The sequence below is a fragment of the Chlorocebus sabaeus genome, chromosome 17 (assembly GCF_047675955.1).
Source record: "Chlorocebus sabaeus isolate Y175 chromosome 17, mChlSab1.0.hap1, whole genome shotgun sequence".
NCBI lineage: Eukaryota > Metazoa > Chordata > Mammalia > Primates > Cercopithecidae > Chlorocebus > Chlorocebus sabaeus.
Window position 1 is genome coordinate 60,262,571 of NC_132920.1, and position 14,652 is coordinate 60,277,222.

Sequence of the window (14,652 nt, forward strand, 5' to 3'; positions counted from 1 at the left end):
ATAATGAAGTGCTTTCTTTAGGTTGGTTCCCAGCCAACTCCCAGATGTAGGCAGTGAAATGGGGAGGGTGGAGGGCCACAGGTTGGCTAACTCTGCTTTAGCTTTTATGGGTCAGCTATCTTGCTGGAAATACCTCCTGTTCTCTGCTTTTCATGGCAAACACAGCTGGTAGGACCTAGGGTTTATAGCATGCTTACTTAGTAAAGAAGCTTACCACACCTTTGGTTTTCAGGGTGACACACCCCGCACAGAGGAGGAATGAACACTCACTTAGATTTACCAAGCATGGCAACTAAATTATCAGCTGTAAGTGTGACACCTTTTGGGATAGAAGTTGTGGAGCTGCGGAGGAGTTATCTCAGGTTGAATGCCACGTGGGGCAGTCTGTCTGTAGCTGGGTAATGCCCAGGGCAGGCACTGAATTGAGCAGTGATGATTCATGGAAATTCTGCCAGAGAAGGTACTCTGTGCTTTATTACAGACTAAACTAGGAAGCCAACTCATTCTGGAAGGAATGTGTATAAAGTTTTCAGATGAGGACTTGAAGTTTTATAAGTTGGAGTCACATTTGATTCAAACCATCTGTTTAATGGGAAGCTGAACCCAGCATTTTTTTTCATACGTCTCTCACAGTATTCAATAATTCAGTGTTGGTCGGGGACAGTGGCTCACGCCTATGATCCCAGCACTTTGGGAGGCCGAGGCAGGCGGATCACCTGAGGTCAGGAGTTTGAGACCAGCCTGGCCAACGTGGTGAAACCTCATCTCTACTAAAAATGCAAAAAATAGCTGGGCATGGTGGCAGGCGCCTGTAATCCCAGCTACTCGGGAGGCTGAGGTAGGAGAATTGCTTGAACCCAGGAGACGGAGGTTGCAGTAAGCCGAGATCGCACTACTGCACTCCAGCCTGGGCGACAGAGCAAGACTTCATCTCAAAAAACAAAACAAAACAAAAGAAAAAAACAAAAACAATTCAGTGTCATAAGTATTTGTTGAGGGCCCATGGAGTGCCAGGCACTGGGGTCACAGAAATGAATGAAACAGTCGTCCCTGTTTTTGAGATGCTATGATTCAGTGGAAGTAAAACTTACCTGTTTATGTATGTTTTCCTCCCCATGATTGTGAGGTCAATGTCTGTAATTTACAAGAATCTCAGTTGCCAGGGTTGAGCATTGTGTCAATCCATTTTTTTTTAGATGAAGTGAATACATGAAAGAGCTCACAGTGATTTACTGAACATGGCTGCTGAAATGTATAACATTATTGTGCATTATTGCTACTGTGATATGCAGATTTATATTGCAATTGCCTCTGGATTCAGAAAAACACACTTCACAGTGAGGTAGTGACCAAAACTGTGGCATTTAGAAACAACAAAAATGCTGGAATAGCTGACAAACACAGGCTATTTTGTTCCCAGGGGCTTAAAATCGGTTTTTAATATGATGAAAAGGTAGCTATTATGTGACATAGGAAGATATTGGTATGTTAAGCATGAACATATATTTTCAGTTTTCTCTGAGTTGGTCATAAAATGACACTGGCAACTTCATCTTTTAATTGGGCAGATATTGTAGCAAGTACTTTGGGGATCACAAAGATGAACAAAAGGGCTCATCCAAAGAAAGCTTAAAACCTAGTGGTGCTGGAATTCTTGACCAGTCACATATGGTGATCTTGAATCTCTTGAAATAGTACAGATGTGTGTGTAGGTGCATTTTTCTGAGGAGAACTTTCATCACATTGTCCAGTGGTTCATGGACATAATTACATCCCTCTACTACAGAAGTTCTTAATCTGCCAAAAGATAAAGAACTTCTGTAGTAGAGGGCTATAATTATTTAAAGAACTACACCATATGGGAATCATAAAGAGCCTCAGGGGTTTAAATGAGGAGCAAAACAGGTGGCAACACTGAGTAGTTTCATTATAAAATCCTTGACAATTTTGCAGGAGAAAATTTATTTGCGCTAGTGATAAAAACATTTTTCATATTTAACATTAGTTATTTTTTCTATGAGTTACCTGTTCTTCTTTTCCCATTTTTCTCTTTGTGTCTTAGGATTTTTTTCCTAATGAATTAACTGCTTTGTATCCTGATGGCATTAACCTTTTTGATGTTATACTTTTGGTAGACCTTTTCGCTAGTTTGATGAGTGCAAAATACTTTTGTGAATTTTTTACATGCGTAATTTTGTATTTTTATCGTCAAGTCTTTATATCTTTTTTCTTTGTAATTTATAATATTTAACTTTGTTTGAAACCCAGAGATAAGATATTCATGTAAATATTCTTATGGTCTGTGCTGCTGGTTTTTCAGGCAATTTATATGCTTTCAGGTGTCTTCTTCAGACCAGGTGAAGTTATTTGTATTATGTGTTTGATACAGAGAGGAAGAAATGAGGTGAAGCTCTGCTGTCATACTACTGGAATTAGTATAGTGAGATCGTTAGCACAGTGGGGCCTGGAGAGTTTCTCTGGGTTTGAACATGGCTTTGACATTATGTGTCCTTTTGACTTCATTTAACTTCTCTGTTCTTCAGTTTCCGTATCTAGAAAATAGGTTTAATATAATAACCTTTGGGAGGTCGAGGCGGGCGAATCACGAGGTCAGGAGTTCAAGACCAGCTCGCCAACATGGTGAAACCCCGTCTTTACTAAAAATACAAAAATTAGCTGGGATTACAGATCCCAGCTACTCGGGAGGCTGAGGCAGGAGAATTGCTTGAACCCGGGAGGCAGAGGTTGTAGTGAGCCGAGATCGCTCCACTGCACTCCAGGGTGGGCGACAGAACAAGACTCTGTCTCGGGTAGTGCTGGTGGGTCGGGGTGGGGTGGGGGGGGAATAGCCTATCTTAAATGGTTGTGAGAATAAAATGAGTTGATACATAAACCACTTAGAACAGGTCCTGGTATAAAGTCAGTGCCAGCCACAGTTTAGTCCAGGCTGGGTAGATGCTCTGAAGCTTGATATTGTTTCAATGTACTTTGCATTTCTAAAAACATGAACATTTCAAAACATTCAGTTGATCGCCTAACGACTACCTATACCGGAGCCTCATTCCAGCACATTTGTAAGCAAGGCACGCCTCCTAGAGGCCACGAGTGAAGTTAATTTCCAGTTCTCGAAAATCTTACAGACAGAACTGGTGTGGTGGCTCTGACGTGCTGCTTGTGAGTCTGCAGTAAGACATCCGGAAAGTAAGCGGCACGTCCGCGTTATCTCCAGTGCTTCCACTTCTTCCACCCTATCTTCCCTCCGAGGCTGGGTTCTTCTAATTCCTGTAGACTGCAGAGCGATTTCTGCGAATGTTCATTCTTTCATTCATTCTAGTTCATTCCACAGATAATTCAGCCACGCGCTTACTCTGTGCGAGGCATTGCCAGGGAGCGGGGAGCGAACTGAACGTGGAACCTGCCAGTAGGATCTTGCCGCCCAATCCGAAATTCAAACTATGTATTGTATGTAGCTAACGATGATCTTGTAACTTGTTTCCTCATCTGCCAAATGGGGGTAATACGACCGTATAGGACCTTAAACGTCGCTGAAAGATTAAACGAGGGGAAAAAAGAGCCCTTAATAGTGAGCTAGGTGCAAAAAGGATCCTAATGCCTTTTTTCCTCATTCCTCCCCAGATTGAAAGTGATGAGTGCCAGCTCTGCGGGTTAAAGCGTCATATTCTCCTCAATAATACAGAATATTTGTTAGTGTCCCCAAACGAACTTACATTGGTTCAATTTTCGGCGTATGGGAGTTTTCGCCACTAGCATTCAGCACCCCAGTTTCAACCGTTAAAAGCTACCGACTCCACGTACGGGAAATGCATCTTAAAATTTGGAAAAAAGAAATCCCCAAAACATTGACATCCAAACATTTTAAAGCTGCCAAAGTCCATGAAACGCCTTGAGCTCCCAGACGCGCTTCACTGAGCATGCCCAGAGCCCCAGGCACAACCCCCTCCAAGCGGCCGAGGGGAGGTGGGGGAGGGCGGGCCTTCCGTGCTAATCGCTTCCGCTTCCGGTTTCATATGAACTCTCCCGCCACCCGGGAGCAGTAGCTGTCAGCGTTTGTGTTTCCCCGAGTTTGAATTCTTGCAGGTAAGGGAAACTCCTGCGAATTTAGGACAGAGAGCAATCCTGTTGTTGAGGCTTGCAAGTCGACAGAAAGGAGAGACGGATCACTTTGCAGGCAGCAGGAGCAGAAGGACAGACTTGGCGGGTTGAGAGTAGTGGGTATTGGTTGATTGGTTGGGGCAGACACTCAGGTACCAGGGAGGAGTTGGGGGCAGATAGGTTTGCTAGTGGAGTGGGCAGAGGTGTTGGGGATGGAACTTTTATAAGGCACTTGTGGATGCTCCCGAAAAGGAGTTCCGAAAGACAGTTGTTCTGTTTCCCAGAGTCATAACAGAGAAAGTGAGTAACTGAACACAGTCCATCAAGTAAGACCCTCATTTAGCCAGAACCTACAGCACTCTCCTCTAAGTTCAGGATTGCAGAGCACGTAAAACCTTATATTAACTCTTGGGATCGTAAAGATCCAGGAGCAGTGACACACAGGCCTGTAATGAGCAGGCAACATCACCTGACTTTCATGTTGCTGAAAATTAGGACCACCACCTGCGTCTGCTCTAGCGCCTCTCCCACCCCCATTACAAAATTATTATAGGTGTATTGTAGAAAATCTGGAAAAGAGAGAAGGGCATCACCCAGGAATTGCCACTGCTAACATTTTGTGCATGCCTTCAAGTCCATTTTTTTTTTTTCTGTTTGTGTAATTATTTTTTCGTGTTTTTTTCTTTCCAACTTTATTTTCCATAATTTTATGCCTTTTATATGCTTCCTTCTAAGGTGACCAAGATGGAGTTTTCCAAAAGAAAGTTGAGGACGCCGAGGTTGGCAGGTGACCAGAGGAATGCTTCCTACCCTCATTGCCTTCAGTTTTACTTGCAGCCACCTTCTGAAAACATATCTTTAATAGAATTTGAAAACTTGGCTATTGATAGAGTTAAATGTAAGTACTATTTAAATTAGAATGTATATATTCTTGAGAAACTTACCCTTTGTGAGAATGAATGAAGGTAATTTATTTCCTTCATTCAGCAATCCATTCAACAAATATTTATTGAGATAATTCATTTCCTTCATTCAGCAATCCATTCAAGAAATATTTGTTGAGGGTTTGGTACTCATTCATTTATTTATTGTACAGTGCATATTACTGAGTGCCATTATGTTCTAGGTGGCAGGGATTTTGAGATGAATAATGTTATTTTTTGTTGAAGTTGTATTCTAGGACATGGAGACAGACATCCAAAATAATAGTCATAATTCAGTATTTTAACTGCTCTAGAAGTAAATGGTGGTGCTGTTGAAACAAAGAAGTGGGAGTGACTGACTTAGTCTGATTAAATAAGCTTCTTAGAGAAGTTGAAATATGATCTGGACCTTGAAGAATGGGTAGAAATTTTCCAGCAGAGAAGAAGTGAAGAGTTTTTCCAAGCTGACATAATGGCCTGTACAAAGGCTTGGAGCATGAAAGAGAATTTCATATTTGAGGTAACAGTTACAAGTTCAGGAATTCAGGGTGGATGGAGAAGTATGGAGGGCATTTTGTGCCATGCTAATGATATGATATCGGGGTGTAAGAAGGATGTGGCCATTGTCCTGGGGGCCTACTTAATCCTCAGTGTGTTGCTAGAGAAAAGAATGGGCTAGACATGAATTGAAACAGAAACACTAGCGTTGTCTTCAGAGTTTATGTTCCAGGATATCCTTGTGGGGAAATCAGAATGAAAGGTGAGATACTGGTAATCATTCTTAGAGGAGCAGAGTAAGCACTGCTAATACAGAGGGGAGGCACTCAGTGCCTGTGTGTTGAATGAAAGAATGAAGATAAGGGAGAAAAGGGTTTTAGAAAGCTTAGCAGTGTCAGATACTTCATAGGGATTAAGACGGTGATTGAAAAGTGTCCCCTGGGTTTGGCACTTGAGGTGAAATGATAAGGGCCTGAACTATGATAGTGACAATGGCAATGATAGGAAGGGAGAGAGTTAAGGGATACTGAGGAGGTAACATGGATAGGATTTGGTGACTGGATATGAGGAGTGAGGGAGCAGGTGTGGAGTGGCTGAAGTTCCTGCTTGGATGATCTCATGCATAGAAACTCTGCTGATAGAGATGAGCATGGCAGGAAGAAGAGTAGGAATGAGGGGAGGATAATTAATTTGGATATGCATACCCATGGGATATGGGGTTTATGTTCATGAGACAATTAGAAGTTCTTCATTCTTGACTTCAAAAATGCCTCCAGAGAATAATTCATCTGAGGAAAGATTGATAAGGTGCTTTAGGAACCTTTGAACAGTATATAGCATCTGTTCAGGATGGTTCATTTGGCTGATTGGATGGCCCTTCTTCTTCACTGTTGTGCCCTGTCCTCGGCTTCATCAGGAAAGGAAGGGATGCTTTTTTCCTGTTGAATCTATGCCAAGTGAATGACGCCTGCTGCGTAACAGGCAGCTCACAGATGAAGGATGCAAACAAGGAGTGTCTAGTTTTTTTCCCATACAGTCATACTTTTCTGTTCCTCAGCAGCAGCAGCTCAGTACAGGAATGATTATTCACCATCCATCCCTCTTGCCTGATTGAGAATCCCTGGTATTAGATTATGCTGTGAGACATGGATATTTTCTGCACATAGATGGACATTATCATCTTATAAGCATATATAGTTTATATAATGTAGTTACAGGAAATAAACTGGCAATTACTTGTCATATTCTATAAACAAGTAATTATGGAATTGCCCTCCATAGATTTTGTTTTGGATTTAGTTTTAAAACATTATCTTGCATTTGTACCTTTTTTCTTTTTTTTAGTGTTAAAATCAGTTGAAAATCTTGGAGTGAGCTATGTGAAAGGAACTGAACAATACCAGAGTAAGTTGGAGAGTGAGCTTCGAAAGCTCAAGTTTTCCTACAGAGTAAGTAAAAAAGGAAAAAAAGTTCCTTCAGTTTCCATATATGTATGTGTCGAGTGTCACTTGTGGGAAAGGTATTATATTAGGCACTGGGCTTTTATAAAGACTAATGTGTCATGATCTCTGCCTGGAGATTCTTCAGTCTATTAGGGGTGATTGACATGAAGTCAGATGATTATAATATGGCAGGGTTTCTCAACCTCAGGACTAACATCATTTTGGGTCTAATAATTCCTTGTTGCAGGGACTCTCCTGTGCATTGTAGGATGCTCAGTAGCATCTCTGGCTTCTACCCCTACATATTTCCAGACATTGCCAAATGTATCCCGTGCAATACAGGATGATGACTATGTTTATAGATGCATGCTCCAGGAACTCCAAAAACATATATAATTATGCAGCTCAGATTGGGGAGGTTTGGGATGGCTTTCCAGAAGAGGTAGTAGTGGAGCTGCATGTTGACAGATGTGGTTAGATTTTCATTTTGGGAAGATGACTGCCAACTGCAGATTGACAGGGTCATGTCTGTTAGGAGGGAAACCAGTTAGAAGCCTGGAAGTGATGAGAGTCTGAATTAAATGAGAGAAGGGGACCGGTTGAAGAGGTATTAAGAAGGTAGGATCAAAAGGTTTTAGTGACTGATTGTAGGGGGAATGGAGAGAGAAGAGTTGTAAACGGCACCCAGGTTTCTAGTTAGGAAAATTAGTGGATGGTGGTAATATTTTGAGATGTGATATGCAGGAGGAGAAGCAAGTCTTGGAAGATGTAGAGTTTAGTTCTTAACATGAATTTGAGGTGCCTGTGGAGATGTCTAGTGGACAATTGGATATGCAGGTCTGAATATACAGGAAGACATCTGGTGGGAGTATAGATTTAGCAGAAGGTTGGAATCACCAGGAGTAGGTAAGAGCACCCTAGGAAGATATTTGAGAGAGAAGAGATGATGGTGGAAGTAAAGACATGAGGAATACCAGTATTGAAGGTAAAGTGGAATTGGAGGAGTTTGGGAAGGAGAATGGAAAGGAGCTTTCTCAGAAGTAGGAGATGAACCAGGATAGTAGTGTCATAGAAGCCAAGGAGGGCTAGAGTTTCAATAATAATGATCATGATATTAATAATGATAATAGGGAATAACAACAGCAGATATTTATATTAATAGTATGTTTACTATATACCAGACCTTGTTCTAAGTGCATTACATATATTAGCCCATGTGTGTAATTCATACAGCAGTCTTATGAGGTAGGTATTATTATCATCCCTATTTTACAGATACAACCTATTTATTCACAGACTGAATAATTTGCCCAAGCTCATAAGATGGTAAATGGTGGAGCCAAGATTTGAATCTGGGTATTTTGTTTCTGTGATGGTGCTTTTAACCACAATAGTTTCGGAAGCTTAAGATAGATCATGAAAGATGAATTGTACAGTGTCCATTGGATTTAGCAACTGGATGGGCCCTTGTAGATAGGGGCAGAGACCAGAACAATGACAGTGGTTGGAGAAGGAAGGTGGAGAGGTGGATATAGAAGATGTACTCTTTTAAAATGTGTAACTGAAAAGAGAAAAATAGGGCGGAATATAGAGGTTGTTTTAGGGAAAGGAGAAGATATACGAGCACACATTTGTACATATATGACAGGAGATACTTAAACATGTTTATAAGCTGAGCAGAAGATCTAGAATAGAATGGGGAAGAGGGGAGCTTGAAGATAAAACTTTGAGAGAGCATTTGATAAGTCAGGGTCTTTAAGAGGCACAAGCAAATGGGTTGCAGGGTTTAGGTGCAGGAATTAGCTTTTCATATGGTTTGGCTGTGTCCTCACCCAAATCTCATCTTGAATTGTAGTTCTCATAATCCCCACGTGTTGTGGGAGGGACCCGGTGGGAGGTAATTGAATCATGGGGGCAGTTACCCCCATGCTGCTGTTCTAGATAGTGAGTTCTCACAAGATCTGATGGTTTTATAAGGGACTTTTCCCCGTTTTGCTCAGCACTTCTCCTTACTGCCACCATGTGAAGAAGGACGTGTTTGCTTCCCCCTCTGCCACGATTATAAGTTTCCTGAGGTCTCCCCAGCCCTGGGGAACTGTGAGTCAGTTAAACCTCTTTCCTTTTATGCGTTTACCCAGTCTTGAGTATGTCTTTATTAGCAGCATGAGAATGGACTAATATAGCTTTACATGCTAGGAAGAGGAGATGCTTTGTGGAGATGGATGGAAGGCAACACACATGTGTTTGCAGAAGCTTGGGACTGAAGGAGTCTGCCTGGTAGCCTTTATTTTCTGTAAAGTAGGTGAAGTCATCTGTTCAGAGAGAAGGGAAAGGTGCTGTAGTAGGAGTCTTGGGGTAACTGGTGAAGACTGAAGATTTTCTGAGAGGTGAGGAAGGAGATGATTTTTTGTCAAATCTCAATACTGCTGCTTACTCTGGACGAACTTTGTGACCCTGAACAAGTTACATAACTTCTTTGTGCCTCAGTTTCCTTATCTGTAAAGTAAGATTATAGTAGTGCCTACCTTGTAGGGTTTTTTTTTTTTTTTTAAAGGATTAAATGGGTTCATGCCTTAAAAATGTTCAGGGCACTTTTATGCCTGGTACCTAGTAAGTGCTCAAGACATGTTTGCACTTATTATTTTGGATCTGACTATTGGCAAGGATCTAGTTGAGATTATAGGCCATGAAATTATATTTTCCAAATTCCCGTAGTTGTGTTTTTCTCCAGAGGTTCTTAGCATTTTGAGAATAGGACTGCAGAGTGTAGTTGTAGATTAAGAATCTAAGTTTTGCCAAATGGTTGAAATTAAAGAAGCTGAGGTTGGTGTAAGAAGTTGTTGAAGTGGTGAGCACCCTGGATATAGGCTGGATAAGAAGAAAATTAGAAGAGAGGGTTTGGTGGGAAGAAAATAGTGGGGTCCAAACTCAAGAGGTTTTGTTGAGATTAGTTTGCTTCTCGGTTTCATCTGATTGATAGCTTAAGGTAAATGATAATTGCCCTGAAAAGCATATTAAGAAATGTTTTGACAATGAGAACACGTGGCCACAGGGAGGGGAACACCCCACACCAGGGCCTGTCAGGGGGTTTGGGGCAAGGGGAGAGAGAGCATTAGGACAAATACCTAATGCATGCGGGGCTTAAAACCTAGATGGTGGGTTGATAGGTGCAGCAAACCACCATGGCACGTGTATACCTATTGTAACAAACCTGCACGTTGTGCATGTGTATCCCAGAACTTAAAATAAAAAGAAAAAAAAAAAGAAGAAATGTTTTGGGACTGGGTGTGGTGGCTCATGGCTGTAATTCTACTGCTTTGAGAGAGTAGAGTAGGAGGATTGCTTGAGACCAGGAGTTCGTAACCATCCTGGGCAACCTATTGAGACTCCATCTACACAAAAGATAAAAAATTAGCGGAGCATGGTGGGTGTCGCTTGTAGTCCCAGCTCTTTGGGAGGTTGAGGCTGGAGGATCACTTGAGCCTAGGAGTTGGAAGTTACAGTGAGCTGTGATTGACCACTACCCTCCAGTCTGGGTGATAGAGCGAGACCCTATCTCTAAAAAAAGAAATGTTTTTGAAACTTACTTTACCATTGGCTCAGGCTAGCTCAGTATTTCTTTATACCTCTTACCATTCTAATGCATTTATTTTATTCATGTGTCATTATTTTTAAGGAAAACTTAGAAGATGAATATGAACCGCGAAGAAGAGATCATATTTCTCATTTTATTTTGCGGCTTGCTTATTGCCAGTCGTGAGTATATGTTTATATTCTCACAGTCAAATCTGATGTCATGGGTTATAAATTGGTGTGTGGTAAGTTGATGTGTTGTACTGAACATAGGAAAACCCAGAATAACATCAGGAACCAGTTGATCATGGGGTTGAACACTGTTATTGTAAATTGTTTGGAGCAAATTGTTTGCTTAAAAATACTGAAAAAAATTCTATCACAAAATTTTGCCTGATGAAGCACTTTTTAAGTTTATGAGAGAGACTCTTCATTTGGGATTTTAAATTGGAAAGGATTTTATTGGGAGGAAGGACTTTTGATACTTTTCCTGCAAAAAAAGGATAATATTTATAAGAAACAATTAATGAAACCCACACTTGAATTTGATACAGGTTTTTGGAATTTGAGCTCTATGGACCAGTTACATCTAAGATTTTTGTTTGGTAGTTGGTTTTTTTAAGTTAATAGTGCCACCCAGAGGTAGTAAAGTTAGTTGCTTTTTTAAAAACTGTTTTTCCCCACATATTAATTTTGGTCACGTAATTTAGTTATGGCTGTCTTTTTTGTAATTAGTAGGCTTATCAAGTGAGACTCTTGAATTGCTTACTATCCCAAGATAATAATTGGTAAATTACTTACCAGTTTTGGTTCTAGAGTTTTTCTTCTATAAAAAAGCATATGTAATTTATGAAATTTATATAATAAATACGTTGCTGACAATCTGTGAAAATCTCCTAAAAATGTGAAATCATATTTTGCATCCAGTAGGGTAATTATTTTATTATATAACAGTAACACCCCTTAGTATCTGCCTTATAAATGAACATTTTATTGCTTTTAAATATTGTGGTATACATGTGCATATTAAATTTTGTGAAATTATAAATTGTAAAGCCATGAGCAAAGTTTCCTTTGCAAAGTTAATCTGATCAAAGTTGCCTTAAAAAATTTGGTGTCTTTTATTTGGCATTTATAAAGACACCTCAAGCCAAAGGAGTGCCCCATTTCCCCATTTCCTTTTTTTTTTTTTCTCTTCTCTCTCTCTCTTTTTTTTTTGTGCTAGAGTCTCATGCCATTGCCTAGGCTGGAGTACAGTGGTGCCATCTTGGCTCACTGCAGCCTCAACCTCTGTGGGCTCAGGTGATCCTTCTACCTCAGCCTCCTAAGAAGCTGGGACTATAGGCACATGCCACCATGCCTGGCTAATTTTTTTGTAGATATGGGGTTTTACCAAGTTGCTCAGGCTGGTCTCAAACTTCTGGGCTCAGGTGATCTGCCCGCCTTGACCTCTCAAAGTGCTGGGATTACAGGCATGAGCCACCATAGCAGCCCCTATTTTCTAACATAAAATGAATATTTTGAAGTTACATTAAATGCATGAAGTATTTTATGTTATTTAAACATAATGCAGCTGGGCTTGAAGCATTCTGTATTTAATCCTTTTAATTTTTAACACCCCCTGTACCTTGTACCCAACCCATCCCTAGAAGATTGTGATATGTGGTATTGATATTCTCCTTACCATGTTAGAGGACTTGCATGTTTTTAACTGCTGTCCATTGGCATCTTGCTTATGTCTGAATATTGTTTTATAAACATTTCTTAGATTTAATAATCACTGGATTTTTAGTTTGTACTCATGTTTTCTGTCTTCATTTCAGTGAAGAACTTAGACGCTGGTTCATTCAACAAGAAATGGATCTCCTTCGATTTAGATTCAGCATTTTACCCAAGGATAAAATTCAGGATTTCTTAAAGGATAGCCAATTGCAGTTTGAGGCTGTAAGTATATTTTTGTAGTTATTTCTAACTGTTCTCACCGTTCATTTTTCCCTTCTGTCTTAAGTGCTGGTACTAATGTGTGGTGTATTCTCTTTACATTCTCCAAGCACCTGTCTGAAACAGTGGCTAATAGCTTTGGATAACAATATGTCTTTCCTTCTCTATGACTAGAAGAAAAGGGGCTCCTTAATAACACAGTCTCACATTTAGTTCCTCTGTTAAATATGTGCTTTATTAAAGCACAAGAAGGTTTAGTTTATAAAGGTTCACCTTTAACCAAAATTTTGTTGGCCAAAAAATTTCAAAATTAATAATGTGTTAAACTAGACAAGTGATGGTTACTTATTTATAGTTGTGAAATTTAGAGGAGGTAATACTTTATTTAAAAGTCAGTTGTCAGGCAGGGCATGGTACCTCACACCTGTAATCTCAGCACTTTGGGAGTCTGCGGTGGGCGGATCACTTGAAGTCAAAAGTTCGAGACCATCCTGGCCAACATGGTGAAACCCCCACTCTACAAAAAATACAAAAGTTAGCCAGGCATGGTGCTGCGCACCTGTAATCCCAGCTAGTCAGGAGGCTAAGGCATGAAAATTGCTTGAACCCGGGAGGTGGAGGTTGTGATGGGCTGAGATCATGCCACTGTACTCCAGTCTGGGCAACAGAGCAAGACTCTATCTCAAAAAAAAAAAAAACCCCAAAAAACAAAAAGTCAGTTGTGAGTAAAATCTGTCTGAATAGTTTTGCAGATAAATCTGAATGATTTACGTATTGTAATTATATAAAAAAGAGATCTTTGGGACTCATTTAACAGGGATAAGTATTGGAAATAGAATTTATATCTTTTTTTTTTTTTTTTTGAGATGGAGCCTCACTCTGTCATCCAGGTGGGAATGCAGTGGTGTGATCTCGGCTCACTGCAACCTCCACCTCCTGGGTTCAAGCGATTCTCCTGCCTCAGCCTCCTGAGTAGCTGGGACTACAGGTGTATGCCACCATGTCCGACTAATTTTTGTATTTTTAGAGACATGGTTTCACCATGTTGGCCTGGCTGGTCTCAAACCCCTGACCTCGGGTGATATGCCCGCCTCAGCCTCCCAAAGTGCTGGGATTACAAGTGTGAGCCTCTGTGCCTGGCCTAGAATTTATGTCTTTTAGGTAGATATATGCCACAATGGGAATGTAGAAAAATTCTGTTTTGGAAGTTTTAGAGCAGTCAGATGGTAGTAGGACTGGCTGAGACTCTGTTTTGTTGTTGGAATGCATGGCTTGAAGCCAAATAAAGTAAAAAAGTAGAAGTTGCAATAGGTGAAAGACATTGTCCTGTCTGACAAGTGGAAGACATATCCATTGTATCAACTAACACTATGGAGTATATGAGTTAGGGAAAAGAGACTGTGAAGGGAAGTGAACAAACATTTTGTAGATGTTTAGTATTGAATATATGCTAGGGAGGCAGTTTCTATAGTTTCTTTCATTTGCTTCATGAGGTTTCTAAGTCACATCTACCTTTGCATAGACAGATGTCATGCATGGTACCATCTGAACCAAAACCATTGCATCTTCCATTTTGTTTTTAAATTTTATCCTTGGTGAAGTCCATCATTGCAATTATCAATTACAGTTAATTTATCCGTTCATATTAGAAATAGTTTATTTTTTGCTTTTGTTGAAATTACTGATTTTTAGTAGGTTATAGAGAGAAGTGTCCTTGAGAAGGTCTATTATTTATTCTAGAGCAGCTATCTCCAACCTTTTTGGCACCAGGGACTGGTTTCGTGGAAGACAGTTTTTCCACGGACTGAGATAGCAGGGCGGGGAGGGATGTGGATAGTTTTGGGATGAACTGTTCCACCTCAGATCATCAGGCATTAGATTCTCATAAGGAATGCACATCTTAGATCCCTCACACATGCAGTTCAAAGTAGGGTTCGCACTCCTATAAGAATCTAATGTCTCCACTAATCTGACAGGAAGTGGAGCTCAGGTGGTAATGGTCACTCACTGGTCACCTCCTGTGCAGCCTGGTTCCTAGCGGGCCATGGACTGGTGCTGGTATTGCGGCCTGAGAGTTGGAGACCCCAGTTCTAGAGTGTCTCAACGCATTGTCACATATAATTTTTTAAATAATAGATTTATTGAGCTAGAATTCACAAATC

At 40.5% G+C, this 14,652-nt stretch overlaps 1 protein-coding gene across 2 annotated transcripts in view; it reads left to right on the forward strand.

Annotated features, from left to right (window-relative positions):
• Window positions 1-661: 661 nt before the first annotated feature.
• The window catches only part of PRIM2 (DNA primase subunit 2), a 312,787-nt gene continuing 298,796 nt past the window's right edge, over window positions 662-14,652 (forward strand). Inside the window, exons 1-5 of one of the 2 annotated variants that reach the window (XM_073006101.1) lie at window positions 662-838; window positions 4,849-5,011; window positions 6,879-6,982; window positions 10,653-10,732; window positions 12,373-12,493. In XM_073006101.1, coding sequence (XP_072862202.1) covers window positions 4,858-5,011; window positions 6,879-6,982; window positions 10,653-10,732; window positions 12,373-12,493 — 459 coding nt within the window. In that variant the 5' untranslated portion in view covers window positions 662-838; window positions 4,849-4,857. Of the gene's footprint in view, window positions 839-4,015; window positions 4,099-4,848; window positions 5,012-6,878; window positions 6,983-10,652; window positions 10,733-12,372; window positions 12,494-14,652 lie in introns of those variants that run through there. The other variant, XM_073006100.1, reaches the window with a different exon arrangement.